This window comes from Malus domestica, chromosome 05, assembly GCF_042453785.1.
Source record: "Malus domestica chromosome 05, GDT2T_hap1".
NCBI lineage: Eukaryota > Viridiplantae > Streptophyta > Magnoliopsida > Rosales > Rosaceae > Malus > Malus domestica.
The window spans coordinates 15,762,233-15,784,350 of record NC_091665.1 but is presented as its reverse complement, the minus strand read 5'-3'; the positions used below and the strand labels follow the sequence as shown (position 1 = coordinate 15,784,350).

General features: G+C 36.4%; 1 protein-coding gene and 1 long non-coding RNA gene across 2 annotated transcripts; one reads left to right on the top strand and one right to left on the bottom strand.

The window, feature by feature from the left end:
* Positions 1-1,508: 1,508 nt before the first annotated feature.
* On the bottom strand, positions 1,509-4,678 carry LOC114824800 (transcription factor HHO6-like). Its single transcript, XM_029102071.2, has 5 exons — positions 4,170-4,678; positions 3,614-3,873; positions 3,140-3,518; positions 2,515-2,591; positions 1,509-2,307 (listed from the first exon to the last, which is right to left on the bottom strand). The coding sequence occupies exons 1-5, from the start codon at positions 4,381-4,383 to the stop codon at positions 2,047-2,049; spliced, it is 1,191 nt and encodes a 396-aa protein (XP_028957904.1). The 5' UTR covers positions 4,384-4,678; the 3' UTR covers positions 1,509-2,046.
* A 15,931-nt stretch (positions 4,679-20,609) lies between these two features.
* On the top strand, positions 20,610-21,166 carry LOC139196403 (uncharacterized). The gene is made up of 3 exons (XR_011581289.1): positions 20,610-20,843; positions 20,927-21,024; positions 21,108-21,166. It is a non-coding gene; the product is annotated as an uncharacterized lncRNA (long non-coding RNA).
* Positions 21,167-22,118: the final 952 nt, after the last annotated feature.

The following is a 22,118-nucleotide window of genomic DNA, read 5'->3' as shown; positions in this document are numbered from 1 at the left end:
TTAAAATATTTTTCTTATAAATGAAAAGAAATATTAATAAATACTAAATGATAAGTTTGGTTGAATTGGGAGTATAAATAATGTCAACCACTCCTTGTCTACTTTTTTATTAGAAAAACAAACCCATCAGTCTAGAAAATTGGAAGATGAGGACAAGAAGATAAGGGATAACAAATTAATGCTATTTTATTCTCTATAAGATAAGTTCGGATCTCTTGTCCTTTCGTGTACAATACAGCCAATACCCTGCCTGCCAATCCGGCCGTCCAATTCCAACCAATCTCAACATTTGAAATTTAGTTTTTCATTGTTGGCCAAAACATTAAAAATTAATCATTGCTCTTTCTAGCAAATTTTTCCTAAGTCCTAATCCTAGGAGGTTTTTTTTTTTTTTTTTGTCACATGATAGATTTTTAGATTAAGAAGCAGACAGAGTTTGAATTCACGTCATGATACAAAGGCAACACTTCTTTCTACATTGTGGTAGAGGGTCACTTGCCTAACCCCTGGTAGCTGGAATGATGGTTTTGTGTGAGAATAGTTCACAAAATCATGTTCAAATGACGTTTCGTTTGGAACTTAGCTGTGGTACATGCAATTATTTAAGGCCAATTAACAAGAATTGTCTTTTTTTGATAATTGGGTGCAAAATTTATTGTGTGGTCATTATGTTATCATTGAGTTGTGTTGCATGATTAATGCGTCGTTGTTGTTAAAAAATAATCATTTATGCAACAAAATATTATTAAAAAAAATGCATTTCTTTAATCAATAAGTCGTTGTTAGGTAAACGACATTTTGACACAAGAAAAACTAACACATGAAAATCACAAAAGTTAAAACTTATTTACACCTATCAAACTGAGAACTTCTATAAAGTTGTATAGACCAAAAAAATGAGAGATTGAAAATACCAAAGTTGTCATCTACCTGGGAAAGCAAACACACCTACATGCACGTTATTATTCTTCTGATGAGAAAAGCTGGCTGATAGGAGAGTGAGAAGAAGAAAGAAAGAGCACGGTTCTGCACAAACTTTATCTTGACCATTTTAGCAACTTTGATGTCAGATGGTCAACCGAATTTCCCAATAAAAAATTTCATGTGAGATAAGATATGATTTGGCGATTTCAAACCAACAGGACTCTGCTTTTATGAGGATTGGAGAGCAATGTCTAATTGTCACAGCCTTACCTTTGTTTTTACAAAAGTGTCATTTCTATAACTCGAACCCATGATCTTTTGATCCATTGCAAAGAAGCTGTTAGCAGTATTTTCATTCTCGACATTATTGTCATAGTTTTTTTTGTTCAAATGCCGAATTAAGCTGATGGATGTCAACATTTTGTTCCTCTTATCTGCATCCGGGAATCACTTGGGGGGATCAATTGTGTTTTTTTCTCTTCAGAATTCAGCCAATATTTTCATCGTCGGAATTGTTAGTCATTTAGAAAGTATTGCCATGCACTCCAAATTTGTAAAACACGAGGAAAATTTACCTAAAGAGGAACACGGAATGAGGAAAATTTATATAAAGAGTAACGTTGAATGACATTTTTAGAGGGTCAATAACAACGCCCTTTCATTATTCCTTAAAAGGAAAATTAAACAATGGAACCTTCGAAAGTCAAAAAGATAAAAAACAATGATCAAGTTAGTTTTCAATAGATTGAAACAAAAACAGATCACTCTCAGTGTCCATTTGAGATGAGATCATGATCGAATTTTTCCACCTGAACTGCTCAAAAATCCCATCCAAAACACTTCAAACCTTAAACAATGATACTTCCATGGAAAAATGGCATTGTTTCTTTCAGGGACATGAGGATCTGACCAGAAAAATTCTCATACCGATTTGGAGAAATGAAATTCATATTCAAGACATAAAGGAAGAAAGGAAACTAAACCTGCAAAATTCATAGCCGCTCTCGACGTCTCTCTCTCTCTCAAGATCCTTCTCCTTTTATGCATAATGTAATTCATATTTATATTCATTAGCTCCTCCCGTGTGTATATATATCTGCAAAATTGATGGTGGGTAAAACTCTATACATCATCCTTTCCGGGTTTGTGAATGTGACCTTTCCAGCTATAACTTTCGGATTTTGCATCTTCATTATCTTCGTCATCTCCACCAGTTCCGGTTAATTGGAGGGGGCCTTGGGGTGAGCCAGATTGGGAACTACTAGCCTTTGAAGAGTCCATGTATTGATCTTGGGACATCCACAACACCCCCAAACCAACAGATTGCTTTTCCGAGCCAGCTGCTGCAGCACCAGGAACTCTTCTTGTGTGAAGTCGGTATTTCTGCATTGACAAGAAAAAATTGCTCAAATTTCAGCATCAACATTCAGTGTCAAAAGTAATAAAAGTCCTTGACTTGCCATTTATTCTTTCAACGGATGGAACATTTCTTGAGGGGTTTCCTCAAGAAGCCAAGGCCTTCTCCTTATGTAAATTTGAAAAAATTCTACACAATCAAACAGAAGCAAAGATGGGAGATTCAAAACCGACCTGCAAATGACTCTTCACTTCGTCATTCGTCAAGCCATCAACCTGCATAAGTTCCCTAATTTGCTTTGGCGTGGCCACTGCAATATCATAAAATCTCAAGTAAGACACTGCTATGGTGGGGGAATATAGAGTGTAGTAATCCACCACAACAATGTATGCCGTATACAGAGAAACAATCAATTCATCTTTCGGGATACCAAATCCATGAATATCAGTTATGCAACAGATATTCGGTCTCTCAATCAACAGATTCATGCTAATATCCTTGCACATGATCACATACATTGATTAATAGCACATAAACATTTCTGGCAAAAGACTCTAAAGTTTAACCTATCAAAAAGTAACGTAGCCATAGAAGGAAATGACAATCTTTTGCACATTCGACGCTCAAACATTCAACAATCCACAGTTCCAATGTGAAATCTAATGAATCCAATCGAATCCACGGAAACTAAACAAATATGCAAATAAAATGAAGTTGGGAACTGACTACAAATTAAGTACTTAGAATCCAAACTTACACAATGGCAAAAGTAAGGCACACATCTTAATGTACATTAGGACCTGCATTTTCAGATTCCATATCTAACTGTTGAAGAAAACAAAAGTTTCAATATCTAACCTTGTGAACCTCCAAGTTGCTGCAAGGCATTGACAAATTTGCGATGCAACTCCGGCGACCAGCACCTTCTCTGCTTCCGGCTAGTTGGCTGCTGCGGCGGAGTACGCGTATTGGATTGAGTATTGGCAGTAGAGAAGGAGACTGACCTGCCACAGGTGGATCTTGAACCACTGGAAGTCGATTCCTCCTTCGGATTCTTAATCCCTGGAGTGAGCAGAGACAGCCCATGAACTGGCAATTCCTCTTTCTCTTCCAGCCTCAACGGCGTCACAGAAAAAGCAGGGTACCCCTTAAATGGCATAAATGCTCTTCCTCCAGTCCTATTCCTACATGTCTGGAAAGGATCCTCATTTGCTACCCCATTTTCTGCTTCATTTCTCTGCCATAAGTTATCAGATTATCTCAGTTAGAAGATAAATTTCAATGATTTTATGTAGTTTTGTTCTCAAATTTTTCGATGTTTCATTCGTTTACCTTAGAATCAATTTCGGAAACTCGCTTTCTATCATATGGGGAATCACTAGAGGGATGTTGGTGATAATTATCAGTGTTCCAAAGCTGAACAGAGCTCATCCAATTCTTCTTATCCCTAGAGTCCTTTTCCTTCTTATTGTTATTGCCACTTCCTCCCTTGTTTTTATCACAATCTTTCTTCATTGGTATGAATTCTTCCAGCACTGGTTGAACTTTTGGCGCCGCACATTGCATTGCATCTTCCTTCAGAGCTCGAATCGCTGCAAAAAATATGAACAAAAACAAACCCAGAAAAGAAAAAAAGTTAAGAAACAAAAACCCATCAACCAATATCTTCAAAACTAAAAACCCATCATCCAAAACCAACCGAAACCAAAACCCCATTTCTGAAATCGTATTAAATTAAATAATTTCTGGATACCTATTAATCAAAATCATCAGAAATCCAAAACCCATATCCCGAAATATTTTAAAAAGCTGTGAAAAGCCAGGAAAATATGTACTTGAAATCAAAGCTTGAATTTTTTTTTTTTTTCCAGGGGAAACAAAAACGAACCATCATTCAATAGGAACATGCAGAGAGGAAGCTCGCGCTTGAAGGCATCGATCTTCCTCATCTCGTCCTCCAATCTCTTGACAAAATCGTCAAGCTTGGACAGCTTTTCGGACACATTTCCGATCATTGAAACCTCCTTGAGGAAATCACTGATCGTTTTGGGCACAAAAGTGGGTTTAAAATCCAAGCTCAGTTCTGGAGGAACCGAACCCATTTCAATATTTGGAGATTTAGATCCTTTCTTTTTGCAGATAATTGGTTTCTGTCGTAATCTCTCTATCTTTTGTGTGGATTAACCAGAGAGGTGAAAACAAGGAATCAGAAATAGTAAGGATCTATTTATCTAGGAGATGATGTTAATATATATATATATATATATATATGTATATATAAAAGATAGTGATTGATGAGAAAAATGCAAAAAGGAAAATTTGAAGGTGCGAGGAAGAAGAAGAGAAGATTCTGTTGAGGGAGAGAAAGCATCGGCCAGGATTGAGGGGTTTTAAAAAGTCTCTTTCGTGGCGTCGCATATATTTTATCTACCGTTCCGGGGCTCCTGAGTTAACTCGGGCATCTTACCTTGCTTTTAAGTGAGTTCACTCGGTCATTGAAAATCTATAAATTATTTTTTTATATGGTAAGATAGTAAAAAGATAGTGGATTGTGGTAGATGCATAATAATGTGTTGTTTTAATTTTAAACTAAATGCAATACTGCCAATACACATACTATGTGTATGACTTAAATTTGATAATTAAAAAAAAATTGAACAAACGAGGTTGGAGAGTGGGCTAAGTCTCACAATAGGCTAGCAATAATATAATTCAAATTTGTCTTTGCCGAGAATTGAAACCTCTCATCTATAAGCGAATAAAAATATTACTAAATTGTAATGCTAAGTGACTATAAAGAATTAAATTTAATTATGTCAATTCAGGTAAAAAATTATTGGATTGGGGAAGTTCGAAAAACTGGAAGAAAAAAAAAAGAAGTGGGTGCAAATGAGAGAGAAAAAAAAACAGGGAGTGAGTTTAGAGTATTGATAGATTGACATGGCTATGAGGTTAGGAAAAAAGTAAAAACTTGTTTGTGCGAAATTAATTTAATGCTAACTTTTCTGTCTTTTTATTAATATTATCTTTCAGTTATAGATAAAAGAGCGTGATAGTAATTTTATTGGTTTTTTATCGACAAAAAAGGTTCTAGTAACATGTAGATTAAGGAATTGTCTTTACTTTAAAATGATCAAATTGTAAATGAGTATTGGATGTGGGCTTTGTTCTGATTGTTTCATTTAATTATATAGGTGCAAATAGGGATGGGCAAATACTCATTGGTTATGAGTAATCGCGGTTACTCGTCCATTTAAATTAAACGATTACGGTTATGGGTAACCGTTTAGATAAATAAACGGTTATGGGTATAACCGTTTACCCGCGAAATTTAAATGGGCGGTTATGAGTATTAAGTACGGTTATAAACGGGTAACCGTTTACCCATTTATTTTATATATCTAAAACTAACACAAATCATGTTCTCGATTCAATAATACTTAGCACCCAATAAATTAGCAAGGAATTCATCGGCCATTCTCTCAATAACACTACTACAAGAATGATGATTCTCATCATCAAGGAATTGGCCAAATTAATTTAAATTTCTTGCGGGTAACCGTGAAATTGACAGAAATGTGTTCTAAACAATTTTTGTAACCCAATAATACTTAGCAAATATTATATTTACCTTCATTGGTAACAATTAAAAATATCGTCCGTAAACTATTATTTCAATTATTGGAATGGTATAAGGACTTAAAAAATTAAAATATGTAAATGTATGATGAATATACCTATAACGGTGTTTAATTGTCAAAAAAAAAATTATGACAATTTTTTTTTTTTAATTTTCAAGTTGTTAAAAAACATGTAGACGGGTGAAAAAAGGGTGATGGTAAAAAAAAAGATAAACGGGTTAAAAAGGATAAATGGGTGAACATGTATTAAACGGTTACGGTTAAATGGGTATGCGGTTATGGGTATGGTTAACCGTTTATAAACGGTTATGGATATGGGTATAACTGTTTAAACAATTACCCAACGGGTAAACGGTTATGCGGGTATGAGCATAAACGGTTATGGGTAAATTAACCGCGGTTACCCGCCCGCATAACCATTGCCCATCCCTAGGTGCAAATGGTGTGCTTTCCAGGTGTGGATTAGTATTTCCAAGATTAAAATGCACAATTGTACATTAATTAAACTCATTCTTGTAAACTTTTTTGTGGTTTTTTAAATGAAAAGTGAACCATTATTTGCAGCTCTAAATAATCATTATGCATTACTTCATTTTTTATCACTTTCACTAAGGAAGAGTGAATATGACTTTTTTTAGTGCATACAACAACAACTCATTTATCTTCATTTCATTTTTCTTTATATAATTAGACATAACCCAAAAAGATGAAATAGTATACTAGAGATGTCACATTTTTTCCATTTCTATATCACATGATATCGGCTAATGACTTTATCTCGGTAGATGTTGGAGGTGGTTTATTCCTAAGCAATCAAGAGATTCCCGGCATTCTTAAAGTCATTCTTCTTGTGCAATGTTGTAGGTTCAAATCTCACAGAGCATTATTCTATTCTTGTTAGGTCTAATTACAATGAAATAACTTTACTAACTTGAACAACAACCTGAATTTTTCCTCCTAAAGGCATGCCCGACCCATAATATCCAATTGAAGGGAAGTGATTTCACACACTTGTTTGCACATTTTTTGCACACCGCCTCTTTGCCATGACCAATGATTCACCTTTTATTTGTTCAATTTAATTTCTTAGAGAGTGCAAATGGTGAAAAATGGTGTGCAAAATGTGAAAAGGATAATATTAGGAAGATCAAATTTTTTAAACCAAATTTACAAACAAAATGATGTGGTTGTTGATGATTGAATTATTACTTAAGCATTAATTAACGTGCTTATTTTTTATTGGTGACACATCATTTAATTTACAAATTTAGTTTAAAATTTTGGTCTACCTAAAATTACCCTTCATACGATATCATGATTGGAGTGTTTTTATTATTTAATTAAGAACTTAAAAGTGAAAAACCTATTACAAAAATGATATGTACAACAAGGTAATTGTTGTTCATTTTGGTTGCATCCCCATGCTACTTGAGTTGGCCACAGTTGACATGTGAGCGGTGACCCCCTAATAACATAAGACGTTACTGTAAATATATACTTGTGTCATACAAATTGCTCTTTTTAAAATTGTCAATCTATTTTACCTAAAAGTTTCTTTTCAAAAGTAATATTATAGATGTGCACCATACCCATAATTAAAGAAATGGATTTTATTATATTTTATAATTTTAATATTGTTGTTAGATTTGAACATGGATCTTAAGTTCATAACCCCTCCTTCTAATCTCTAACATGTAGCGTTTAAAAAAATAATAAAAAAACTAAAATAAAAAATAAAAAATAAAAAGAGAAAGAGGGTGGGGGACAGGAGGGCCACCAAAGTGGAATTTTCATGTTACAACCAATCTATGTTTATTGTTTTGATTTTTTTCTTTTTTTTTGTTTTTTTTACTTTTTTCGATCTAAAAGTCACAAATAGATAAGAATCTGCATAGAAAAAAAAAATGTGTGTAGTTTTCCTTTTGTTTGTTTTTTATGCATGTGTTTATTTAATAGTCAGAAGTTCCGGAAATAAAACATTAGTAAAAAATAATAGAATTATAGTTATTTCCTTACCGTTGGCAGAGCTTTCAATGTTCTTGGTAGTGCTAGCTCTTTTCTTGGTTCTGGTTTGGTATTGAAGTAATTCTGAAAAAAAATTGCTATAAAAAAAAATTGGGAGTTTTTTTATATTTGGTAAACATTCAGCTTCAGCTCTTTTTTGCAGTTTTGGATGAAAAAAAACCAAAAACACAAAGTTGCATAACCTAGCTTTGAAAAACCAGTTTTTTTTCACATCTGTTTTATATAAAAGTTTATCAAACACTATAATACTCCTTTTTTTTTCAAATGCACTTTTACAAAAAAGTTTATCAAACACTCTACTGCTTTATTTCACAGCTGCTTATTCTCATAGCACAGCAAAATTAGTTTTTTTTTTCAAAGCACAGCAATACCAAACCAGCCCCTAAACTTTTGGCTTGAAATTTGTTGTTTCTCTTCTTTTTTTTTTTTTTTTTTTTTTTTTTTTGTGGATTCCAAAACACAAAGTTGTTGAAAGGTCCTCAAAGTCACTAGCTATTTGGCGTGTTCAAGTAGGATTAATCCCTACGTATTGGAACTAGGAAAACGTTTCTTACCGACACTTGTTTTTTTATTTTTTTATTTTTATAACGTTAGGAATGTTAGATTTTTAAACTTAATCACGTTAATCAACACTTAGTTGATAATTTAATCATAAAAAACAACACATCATTTGGTATACACAGTTCGGTTTAAAATTTTGATCTCCTTAACATTATTTTATTTTATTTTATTTTACAAACAATAGAAATGCTAAGGAGACTATCTTGAAATATGACTCTTTTTGGACTCTCAGTCATTTCACGGTTTAACATTAATTCTCGTGTCAACATTATTAAACATTGTGCCAACAACACAAGATAGCAAAAAGTCTATGGAAAGTTACACTTTTGAGAGAGTTTCTTTAACATTTCTCTAAAAACAATAGTGGTAATCCAATACATATATCGAGCAGTAAGTTGAGAAGAAGACTTTAACCACTAGAACAATTTAGCAACACCTTGATGTATCTTATTATCATTCTTTTGTAAATGACTTGTAATTCGGTTGCAAGGAGTATTCAGCCTTGCAATTGAAGTCTTAACCTCAATTTTCTCATCGCTCAATATTGCTTGTATCAAAAGGAATAGTCATTTAGACTTTCAATATGCAAGACTAATTCCTTTCCCCAAAAAAAAAAAAATGCAAGACTAATTGAACTCATGCATAGCTTATAACTCTAGTGATTAAAATTTTACCATAAACTCATCACCATAGTTTGGGTTTCTCATTTGATCTAGTAGTACTTAGAGCATATATAATGACAGACACAAATGGCATCCAAAAATAATTCGTGTCGTCTTGAACATAAAATGTAAATTAACATTCTTTTTATATCTTTAGGAGGTGAGCTGGCCATTTAAAGAGAATGAAATCCCAAATTTGTATCTTCTCCATTGGGTCATAACTGATATTTATCTCTTGAAAATGTAAAATAAAATGCAAATGTAGCTTTTACATCTTAAATAACGTTTGAGATTTTCTTAGTTTCGACTTTATTATAAAAGATGTCATAATTCCAAATTTCACAAACCACCAAAAATTAAAATATATCCAAATGATTGTGATTTGCATAAATTGATTAACCACACTTTTTAAAAATCAAACAAAATAATAGAGAGCAATTATTATTGATTCTTGACCATACAACATGTGATTGGGTGATGTTTATGGACCCATCAATTTCATGAAAGGTGGCTAAAAACTTAGAGATAAGGAATCTTGGGAAAATCGATGGGGCCAATTTGGATATTGGCAGAGATTTTGAGTTGGAACAATACATATATATATGTTTGGGAGAGAGAAAGAGGAAGAGAGAAGAAGATGCCCTTTTCAAGCACACAAGGACAGACTTTTACAGCCATGACTCCATGAGATTCTCATTTTCTCTTATATATAGTCCACAGAATTCAAGAATCTATCCCTATTCTCTACTTTTTTTTTTTTTTTTTTACTTTTACAGTCATGGCTCCATGAGATTCTCATTTTCTTTTATATATGGTCGGCAGAATTCAAGAATCTATCTCTATTCTCTTTTTTTTTTTAAACAAACAATAGTATCAACATTAAGGAAAGAAAGATGCAGTTATCCTTACAATGAGCTAGAAATAATGTGATTCAAATTCGCTTTGGTGAAAATTGAACCTAAAACTTCTTACTTATAAGTAAAGATAAATACCATTAGATAATAACACTAAGTATCAAAAAGCACATAGCATTTTAAGACTTTTCGTTCTCTCGGATCTCTTTTAACGAGCTTTAATCTTCTTCACCAAATTCAATTTATTTGTTTTAATTATATTTTTGAAGCTTTAAACAAAGAAAGTTTGGATTGGATCCGGATCCGGCTCCAATTTCTCGCATCTCCTTTTGTTTTTGTTTTGTCGGATGCTTGTAATCAAAGAATCTTTGTGTCTATTCAATTCCTTAGTTTCCTTTGACATAATTCCTTTTCAATTCTGATTCTTGTTTTTCTTTTTACCTAAAAACAACATTTCTTACCATTTAGTACTACGGTTTAACGACTTTACTTATAAGTGAGAGGTGTTAGGTTTGATTCTCGCCAAATACGAATTTGAGTCATATTATTGCTAACCCATTGTGATGCTAAGTCCACCCTCCTTCCCCTTATATAGATAATATCGTCTGTTTTTTTTTTAATTTTTTATTTTAAGAAAACCTTTCTTTTTGTTTAATTTGAATTTTCATAATAAATGGTGGATTGCGTTGATGGATACGGTATTTATAGTTTGGATTGTTTTCTTGAATAACTATGTATGTTTTGTTCTACTATTTATTTATGGTTATTAACTATGTATGTTTTTAATTAGAGAATAGAGTAGGTGATGATCTATCTACCTATATTTTATATAAAATCCTTATGATTAAAATGCTTAATATTTTTAATCTCTACCGACAATTTCATTTTGTTAATTAAATTTTTCAACAAAGACATTCAGCAGTGCATGCCTCTTTCTAGAATCACAACACACAACAGAAATATTTTCGAACAAAGTGGTGGGTTGTTCTATTGGTTAGAGTCTTTCTCTTCGACCTACCCTGTCTCGTTTCTCTCTCATCCTCCTAGTAGTGTATATATCAACTAGGAATGTGTGAATATCAACTAGGAAAATATTCTATATGGTAGATAGGTACCAAACAGTTGGGTGGTAGAGATGATACCATTTCTTGGATTCTAGAAAGTACTAAAGTTTCTTAATATTCAATGAAAATTGAGATGCTTTGCTTTGTCACTCAAAACACAAGTTGGTTGCCTTTCATGCGATGCGGTCAAGCCAAGCCACCTCTCTCTCTCTTCACACACACATTATTGTAAAGTCTGTATAGAGTAAATTACATGCCTTCCCTTTTGATATATTATTTTTCTTGAGTTGATCAAAACACCTGGCTTCAATTCCATGCCATCATTTGCTTTCATTAGAAGCCGGGATTGGGAGAATCTTATCCCCCTTTGACTCATCATCATCAACATTATTAAACTCAAGCACACAAAAGAGGAAAGACAACACAACCAAGAAAATATTTTTACGCACCACTCTTAAGCGATGGTGAGCATCATTACCGTGTTGATTGAATAAGTATAAATTAAAAAAAAATGAAGAACACACTTATTTAACGACAACAACTAATACAGTGGTGATGCTCAAGAGCAAAAATCCACCCAACATGAAAACTATTTTTTTACAAACCTGCTGGATAATAGAGATTATTCTTGATGAGCTGCCATATATGCATCTGCTAGATTCCAGGAAAAATTGTACTAATGAAATTGATGGATGTACATTGTACACATTTGCAATCCAATCAAAGGGTTATTGGCAATAAGACGTGAACAATCGGGCCCTATTGATAGAAAAACATATACATTCCTCTTATGCCAATTTTATGTATTCACTACTACTGTAGAAAACTGTTTTCTCGAGAAAAAGAAATTCGACGTGCTCAAATATACATACGCTTAAAGGTTTTCAATTCTATAAAACCCACGAAACCATTTATAAGATTGTTACTAGGTTCCAAAATGGCTTCCGTGGATTTTAGGGTTTAGGGTGTTGCGACACGCACATGCATGACTCGGCTTCAAAGTCATGCATGCATGTGCACTAGAAGAAATTAAGTGACATATAATGGTTTTGTTTGAGCTGTAAACCTCTTAATTTTATCTGATTGTCACACACTAAAACATGCGCAGTTGCATACAATTATAATAATATAAGTTATATACAACCGCGACATATGATAATTTCTCTGCTTTCGAAAGATAACAACAATATACGCATTCGTTCAATAATTTACAGAGAAAAAACCTTGCACTTACAAAGTGTGTCTCAAGTTTTCCACAAGATTCAGTGAATAAGCCAATACCCTCTCACTTTCAAGATACGCATACTTACAAAGCAACTTGGATGAATCAAATCACACAAAATAAGATAATAAGATGTTGAAATATTCCACATCGATCGTATCTCTGAGAAAATAAGAATTTAAATATCTTAACCTCACTTCAACTAATACTGAGATTTTTGTGATAAAACCTTCACACCTGATAGATTGTGCAGGTGGTAATTATCAAGTTGAGAACAATATCAATATTGTTGAAAATTATCTCTCTGATAATTCTAATCGTATTTGAAATGCTTTCGAAAGAAGACACACACTCCTTATCAAACCCTAAAATTAAGCATCTTTCACGTGATGACAATCTCATGCTCGATTCATGGCAATTTCTGTGAGGTGAGACTGAGACCCTCCTCATTAGGGTATCTTTTGGCTCTCATCTCATTAGTCATTCCCCCGTTCCCATAATTTTTTCTGTTCTTTTGAGAAAATGGCCAAATGGGTCCCCTCCTCTATGCATGTCGAGAAGAAGGGACGAAGGAATCTTTTTAAATAATGCAGATATGCAAACTTACAGTTTTTCACAACTTTGTGAGGCTGCTTTTGTCATCTAGGGTTTTGGTGTCTTTGTCTACTTTAAGGAGTTGTTGAATGGCATTATTGTTCTTCTTGTTTGGTCCTTGCAAGGATTCCACTTATTGGGCCCTCTTCACTCGTCCTCTCTCCAACTACATCATTTTTCCCCCTCCCCTTTTTCCCATCGATCGATATTTCCCATCAATCGATCTTACCTTTTAAGAAATCAAGAGACATGAATATTGTACTCGTATGATACGTTTTAGGCGTATTTAAAGAACTAACAAATCAAATTCCGACTTGTTATCCTTTGGTATGTGTTTTGTGAACACCATATATCATATGAAGTGCTATGTATAGTTGAAGTCACAACTGTTCTTATGTTCGATAACCCGTATTCATTAATTAACCCTAATCTCTAAATGATTCCCACAATTTCTAAATTTAACACAAAATGAGCTGTAAATAATTATGATGATTTGTCGGCTTGGCCTCCTCTCTTCTTGCGCATGATGCAATTGAACCACTTTGTCAAAGCGGTTAATTCATGGTGTTCATGGTCACATTACATGGGTTTGGACCACAAAGAGATACTTTGGAGGCATTATGAAAATTGTTTTTAAATATTTACCTTTTTTTACGGTCAATGTAAAAAAATATTTTAACTTGATTGCTTCCAAACTCAAATATCTTTTCAAGTGGTCAATTCTCCTCGTAGATAATTGTTTCATTCTTCAGTTCATTGTGTCTTAAGTTCAAATGCTCTCTAATTTTCTTCGTCTAGTTTAGAGTATTGTTTTAAGTATTTATCAGTTTCATGGCAATTAAAGCACGACTCAAAACTAACCTGGGTTAGCCTAAAGACATGACTAGGAAAAAGATGAATTGCATAGCCTATATGCAGTGCGGAAAAGGCTCTAGCAGCAATGAGTTGTTGCAACATAAGTAGATGACATGATATATAGATGAGTGGACAAACTAGAGGACGGGATAGCTTGAAGAACTTCTACGCATAACTGCTCCTTGTACAACGAACTGATAGAGAGTTCTTAAGGTTGTGATGTGAGGAGCATGCGCATGGGCCTCGAGCTTTTATAGGCATCTTGCTTGAAGAATCATATTCACTTACGGATTTGAAAAAACCCTAATGTGCCTCGAACTCACTCTTCACGTTTTTGCATTTCATAATTACACGAATTTATTTAATTTCGTTATTTTAGAGTTTAGTTAGTTACAAAGTTTGATTTTTCGTCATTAGTCATTAAAATTCATAGACCTTTCAGGGTCAATCTTAGTTTTTCGAGTAGAGCTCGATCTCACGAATGTGTAGGCGAAAACCGTTTGCGACTTGGAAATTATAATGAAGGAGAAATTAACAAGCAAAGTTGGGGCATTTTTGTCTTTTATCATATCCTATTTAGGGAAGGCCCGGGAAAGTTTGGGCCTTTCCCCGTTTGGAAACTGGTCACTCGGATTGACTGTTTACAAGACCTGCAAGGCGACTCAACCTGGTTTACTAGAGAATTTTTTAACTCCATTTTCAGAGTTTTCCGGTGGTTTCGACCGTCGCCACCACCTAGAAACGAACCCTCGTCTCACCACGATCACAAACCACCCTTTTGTTAGGCATTAAAATTCTGGCGATGACGCATTAAGGGTGCCCCCCTTTTCTCTAGCCTATGACTTTGACGATAGATCCCAACGTCCTTTGGCCAATTTCGCTCTCTGATGAAGGTATAAATATTGTTGTACTCTTCACGAGCTTCATTTTGTAATATTATGGGTTGATTTTGCTATTGGCCGAAGTTTAGTGAGTCATGGCCACCGACCGCTGCATGCAGTCGCGCTTGGCTCTATGACCTGGCTTTGTCTTCCTAAGCTAATTTCGATGCTTTGAGCTCAATTTTCATATATGTTTGACGAGATTTGACCAATTGAACTTAGTTTCAAAAAGGACCCCCATTGGAATATTTTAGTAAATGATGACCTAACCATTATATCGTAATGAATTTGTAGTATGTTGTTGTGGAAGTAATGTGATGACCTTAGGAACTTACAGATCGGGAATTCGATGTACGAATCTTCCAAATTAGATGAATTAAGTTTGTTGACCCTAACGGGGACTAATTTGACCAAGGGTTGATTTTTGGTCAAATATTCCAAATATTGAACTTAGCATTACTAAATACCCGTTAGCCTAGTGGGCATACCTTGGTCAGCGTGCCACCTTGGGTAATGTGCACTTCAGTTTACATGTAAGTGGTACCATACCTTAATTTACATAGATTATAGTGTTATTAGTAGCATTGTTCTAAAAATCGGCCTAGGTAGCTGCCTAGGTGCTGAACAATACGGTACTAACCTGATTTGCTCCTAACCAATCACAAAATCAGAAGTGTATTAGGCGGACGCCTAGACGGAATTAGGCAGGACTAGGCGGTGGCTAGGTGGGAATAGGTGGAGAATGCCGAAATATAGAAAAAAAAAAAAAAAAAAAACTTGCTGCAGAGGCTGGGTTTTAGGTTCGGCATTGCGGGAGGAAGAAGACGACTCCCTTTTTTCCTCTTTCACTAACCCACGTTTTCCAACATTTTCTCTCTTGCGGTCCCACCATCTTCTTTATTCATTATTTTCTTCTCTTTTTTTTAAACCTTATATCTTCTCTCTAACTCCTTTTTCACCTAAACGAATCATCTTCTACTACTTTATTTTTTAATTCTTTTTTACGTAATTTTTTTTTAGTACATCGATATTTTTACACTAAGGGGATGGGGAGTTTGGCTAAGCCACACAATGGGCAGCCTAATTTGGTATCAAATTCACCATCTATGAGATTTGAACCTAAGACCTCTTACTTCTAAGTGAACTTTTTTTTTAGACCACACCATATAATTATATATTTAAAACTCTCACCTTACACATATATTATTCTATTTAAAAATAACATATTTGTCACAGCCCGTCCCAAAGATATGTATTATTTTATTCTTGAGGACGTGAAAGGACGATTTTATCCTTAGATGTTGAGACTGTAGTGTATGTGTGTGACATATTATGAGACTGAGAGATTATTTTTGTGGTTTTGGATTGGTGACCCACGTGGACCACACACACAACACTCACCCTCTCTCTTCTCCCCCGTACTCTCTATTCTCTCGGAGCCTCTCTCTTTCCCTCACGTACGGACAAGCATCAAGGCTCACGCTCAGGCACGGATCGATGTTCTAAAGGTGAGATTCTTGTTCCTTGCAAGCCCTTGAGTACATCTATACTATTCTTAGGACTTGAAACTGGGAAAAACCCGAGAAACCCTAACCCCAATTTTGTGCACTGTTCATGCACACGTAAAATCTTGTGTTTCAGGGAATTTGAAGCTTATAGAAAGCTTAAGGAGGTCATCACGAGTCTCGGGGTACTTCGTTGGACGGAATTGGACGTCGGAGGGCTGAGATCGACGTTTATCTAGGTAAGCCGAGCTATCAAGCTTTCTTGAGGAAAACCTAGTAGATTTTAAGCCTTGAAACTTGTATAATGTGATTCTACATGTTATTAGCTTCAATTTGGTACCAATTTCATGAAAAATGGTGAAGAAACGAAGGAGAATAGTGGTTTTAAAGCATTGTATGAGAAGTTATTAGCTAGTTTTGTCTATATGCTCTAAAATAACGTTTTTATAGTTAATTCGCATATAAGTGAGACTTATCCGGAGGACGAGCGCATTCAAGGGCGACTCGGGGGCTATGACCCTTTGACGTACCAGTGAGTGGGCTTTTGGTTTTCAGTATGTTGATGCACAAAACCGGAGGTCTTGGAACAACAGAAAGTGTCAGGTTTTGTGACCTTCGCTTGGTTGCTTCGGTCACTAGTGAGGATAAGTACGTAAATGAATAGAGACAGAGAAGCAAACACAGGATGTACGTGGTTCACCCAGATTGGCTACGTCCACGGAGTAGAGGAGTTCTTATTAGTAGTGAAGGGCTTACACAAGTACAAAGGATCAAGCTCTCAATTTAGTGAGTTCTTGTGAATGATTTAACACAAAATGGCATTCGGCAATATTGTGGGGGAATGACCCCTATTTATAGAAAAACTTGTAGCTTTGTCACATTGACATGTGTCATGTTATGATTGGTTCTTGATGTTGACACGTGCTGCGCTCTGATTGGCTTCTAATCTTGACACGTGTCGAGTAGTGATTGGCCTCCTGGTCGGAGGGGAACTCTTCTGGGTCCTTGACAGTATAGCGTTGGCCGGTGCTCGGTAGTTTCGGGATTGGTCAAGTATGGTACAAACAGTGCTCCCCTAAGTTCCCGAGTGAGGGAAACTCCTCGGTTGGGGACTTGCAAGATCCAATCCCTTGAGTAATCACGAAACTTCTAAGTACCGAAGTGTGGTCTGATCTTCATCTGCCCTTCTCTGGAAGTACCTTTCCTCCATCCGGGAATGGTGTACTTAGCTGATGTTGACGCACAAGGTAATGTATCAATTTCACTTGAAGCTTAGTTGTAGTTTCGGGCTTAGTCAAGTGTGATACAAACCCTATAGTAGGAGTCCCCCAAGTCGCCGAGCTAGGAGATCTGCCGAAAGAGGTGACAGACAAGGTAAGCAGTCAAACTTCCAAGTAAGCAACCCAGGATCAGAGGTTTGACGTCGGCTTCCGGTTGATTGTTCTCATTCTCCTTGTCTCTCATTCAACTGCCAGGATAAGGAGAAGCAAATGGATAAGAGATGATATGAGATACTTTTGCTTTTGAAGAAGTAACTTTCCACAGGCTTATTCTTGAACTGTGCTGGAGGGTTTTCTGGTGCCCTTCAGAGTATAAGGCCGACTCAAAAATTTGAGGGTCAAAACAAGTCCATCAAATCTAGAGTACGTTCGACCTTGATGATATGGGATACTTTTGCTGTTGACGGAATAATGAATGTGGTATGGAAAGGTGTCGTGCTGTAGTGATCTGTTTCAGCTCACCGTTGAACCTTCTGCTTCAATCTTTTGCATGGCAGAAGTGGTGTGCAACCTTTGCATTTAAATGGTCCTTCAGAACATTCCTTCATAGTGACTCGTCCACGCTTGGCAGCTTCAGTGTAAAGAGCCAATATCTGATCAACTGTCATGAGGTATTTGCCGGTGGAATTCGTGACCTTGACAGCAGTTGAGGATGAGTACTCGAGAGCAATGCTAAGTAAGCAACCAGGCAAAGGCTCCAGGCAGTCAGTTCCAAATTGGAGGTTTGATTTCAGGTTCCGACTGACTGCTCTCTTTCTCCTTGTCCTGCAGGTGTGGACAAGGACAAAGACAAAGACAGGGAGAAAGCATGATATGGGATACTCTTGCTTTCGACCCTGATGATATGAGATACTCTTGTTCTTGGTGTGGCTTATTTGCTGAGGTATTATCGGGGGGAAATAAAGCTGAGTATTTCGAGAGGTTATGTTGAGGGTGCCTTTTCGAATGTGTGAAAGGGTTGAGCATTTTTGCAGGTTTGCCTGTCCGTTGAGGAGGGAGGTCAATGTATATAGGGATTTCCCAATAACAAGTAGTAATGCTATTCCTTTACCCTTCTTGGTCACAGCAATGTAGTGGGAGCTACCAGCTTCACGTGTTTTAATTTTGTCAGAGCACTTTGAAAAAGTGGTATGTGGTATCTGGAAAGCTGATATTACGTGTGGAGATTACAGACAAGCTTTATCTAAGGAAATCTGGCTCTCGAAGTTCTGAGAGTTGTGCCTCTTCGGTTTTTGAACAAGCAATCCCGTCGAGGATCTGACTCTCGAGATTCGGAAAACGGTGCTACTCCGGTTTTTGAGAAAGTAATTATGTTGGGAGTCTTTTCTCGAATGTGAGTAAAGGTTGGTCGTTATTGCCAACCTGTCTTGCCACAAAACACGGAGGTCGACACACATAGGGACTTTCCAGTTGTCAAGCAGTGGTGCTGTTCCTTTACCCTTATGGGTAATAGTAGGGTAGCTGGCACTTCGAAATTCTCGTGCCTAAACTTTGTCAGAGATCTTTGACAAAGTTATATGTGGTACCCGAGGAGTTGATGGTGCATATGGAGAGCGGTGATTGATCAGTAAGATTCACGTGCTTTCTACTTCACCAGAAATCTTCGACAGATTGCCCGTAATTTCCGCAAAGCTGATTGTGCATGTGACAGGTGCTGACGAGGCTGCAAAAGCAGGTGCTTCTTCGATTTCTGAGATCGGCCCTCGTGGTCTCTGAGCAGCCCAGCTTTTGAGAAAGCATTCGCCTCTTCGATTTCTGAGATCGGCCCTCGTGGTCTCTGAGCAGCCCAGCTTTTGAGAAAGCAAACGCCTCTTCGATTTCTGAAGCTCCGTCGAGTGCAGATTTTTATAGAGGCTGGCATTAAGTTCCACAGCACACTTGAATCTCTACCAGTAGAAGCTCATTTCTTGCACTTCTAAGATCTTGATTTGTCTGACCTCTTCCTTCTTCAACACATTTGAAAATGTCTGGACCATCCGACCGTCGTTTTGACTTGAACCTTGGAGAAGAGACAACCACGCCTTCTCCAGACAACATATGGCGCCCATCCTTCATATCCCCTACTGGTCCTCTTACCGTTGGGGATTCTGTGATGAAGAATGATATGACCGCTGCAGTGGTGGCCAGGAACCTTCTCACTCCCAAAGATAACAGACTACTTTCCAAACGGTCTGATGAGTTGGCTGTTAAGGACTCTCTGGCTCTTAGTGTTCAGTGTGCAGGTTCTGTGTCTAATATGGCCCAACGCCTATTTGCTAGAACCCGCCAAGTTGAATCATTGGCTGCTGAAGTGATGAGTCTCAAACAGGAGATTAGAGGGCTCAAGCATGAGAATAAGCAGTTGCACCGGCTCGCCCATGACTATGCTACAAACATGAAGAGGAAGCTTGACCAGATGAAGGAATCTGATGGTAAGGTTTTACTTGATCATCAGCGGTTTGTGGGTTTGTTCCAAAGGCATTTATTGCCTTCGTCCTCTGGGGCTGTACCTGGTAATGAAGCTTCAAATGATGAACCTCCAATGCCTCCTCCTTCTGGGGTTTTGTCAAGTACTGAGGCTCCGGATAACCACCCTCCGGTGCTTTCTCTTTCTGGGGCTCTACCGACTGCTGAGACTTCCCCTAAGCAACCTTTGTGAAGGCTCCCTTTTGTTTGTTTATTTTGACTCATGTATATGTACATATTTGTGGCTTATCGAAAATATTAATAAATAAGCTTTGCTTCATTTCAACATATTGTGTTAAATACACCAAAGCCTTCTTCATAAAGTTCTTTGAATTTTTGCTTTTGTTGAAACCTGTATTGTTGAAGCTTTGTGAGTGAAGCATGTAGTTTGAGGTAGTGTTCCCTTAATTTCCCGAGTGAGGAAAACTTCTCGGTTGGAGACTTGAAAAATCCAAGTCACTGAGTAGTCACGAACTTTTGAGTACCAAGGCGTAGTAGCATATGGTGGGAGTCCCCCAAGTCTCTAGTCGAGGGAGTTGACGAATGAGGTGTCTTGCTAATAGTCCATGTCGTAAGTACCAAAACTTCATTCTTTTGTTTTCTAAGTGGTAGCCCCAGACTTTTTCTTCATAGATTTTGTTGATGAAGGTTGCTAGGCCCGAATAAGTGGAATTGCAGAAGGTGTAACCGTTGGTGCATTAACATCATAATGGAAGCATCACAATGATGGAAGCATCACAATGATGAAAGCATCATAATGATGAAAACACCATAATGATGAAACATCATAATGATGTTTCTTTGGTGGAATTGTTTTTCATTTCCCCTAACAACCGGAATTGTTTTTCAACATAACACCATCATCTGTAGGTCGAATCACAAAGTTGTCTTCATGAAAGTTGTTCGTTAATTCCTTAACTACAACATATCCAAATTGGAGAGCCATCGGAGCAGTACAACTCCAGAAATCCAGGTATGATGAGTGACTGTTTATCATTTGTCTGTCAACCCGTCAGATTTGTTGTGAGCTTTGAAACTCTATTTTCTCTTGCTCAGATCAGCATGCTTTCTTCATTGAAGTTGTTCCTCAGCTTGTGAAATACAACATATCCAAATTTGAGATCCCTCGGAGCTGTATAACTCAAGAAACTCAGGTATGATGAATGACTGGTTATTATTTTTCTGTCAACCCGTCAGATTTGTTGTGAGCTTCGAAACTCCATTTTCTCTTGTTCAGATCGGTATGCTTTCTTCATTGAAGTTGTTCCTCAGCTTGTGAACTACAACATATCCAAATTTGAGATCCCTCGGAGCTGTATAACTCAAGAAACTCAGGTATGATGAATGACTGGTTATTATTTTTCTGTCAACCCGTCAGATTTGTTGTGAGCTTCGAAACTCCATTTTCTCTTGTTCAGATTGAAGGAATTATTTTGTAAAACATGTTCATTTTAGCAACATCATATAGCATGCAATTAACAATTAAAGGCGGAATCATGCTTACATGCACTCAAAAACAAAACATTTACCCATGAAATTCAAAGCCTAGTAGATTGGTGAACCAATAATCAACTCAAAACATAAGTGAGTTGAAATTAATACCTTTGTAGATTCCTCTTTGCATAAGCAAAGGCTAATCACCCAAAGAGATAAGGGCCTTCATTCCTTGCTTCTTAGATCCATGGATTTGGATGGAAGAATAGGTTCTCCAAGTTCCCAAAATTGAGAACCTCTAATTCTCGACACCAAGGTTCGATTGTAGAAGAAATGAGTGACCTTGGAGTAGTAGGATTGCTAGATGTACCCTCCAAGGTGTTGGCCTCTTTAGAGAGAAATGGAGAGACAATTCTCACCTATTTTCCCCAAAAATAAACCCATTTTTCACTTAATGAATATTTGGCTATAAAATCATTTATATAGTCACTTCTTTAAGTGACCTAAACAACCAAAACCCTAATTCATTTCATCATGGCTGGCCATTTAGGGGATTTTGGGCTTTTGGGCTTTAATGAATCTTCATTCATTAAATTGTCATACAACTTAAGTTAATGGGCTTGACAATCGAAGCCCATTGGGCCTTAAGGTCCAAAACTATCCCGAAGTCTTTAACGAACTTATTCGTTTGATTAATTAACATATTAATTAATCCTTGCCATAAATAAATGATTAAACCATTTAATCATTCTTACTCATTTCCGTTTAATCTCCAATCTCCACCTTTCACGGTGTGCGATCCATTAGGTTCCTT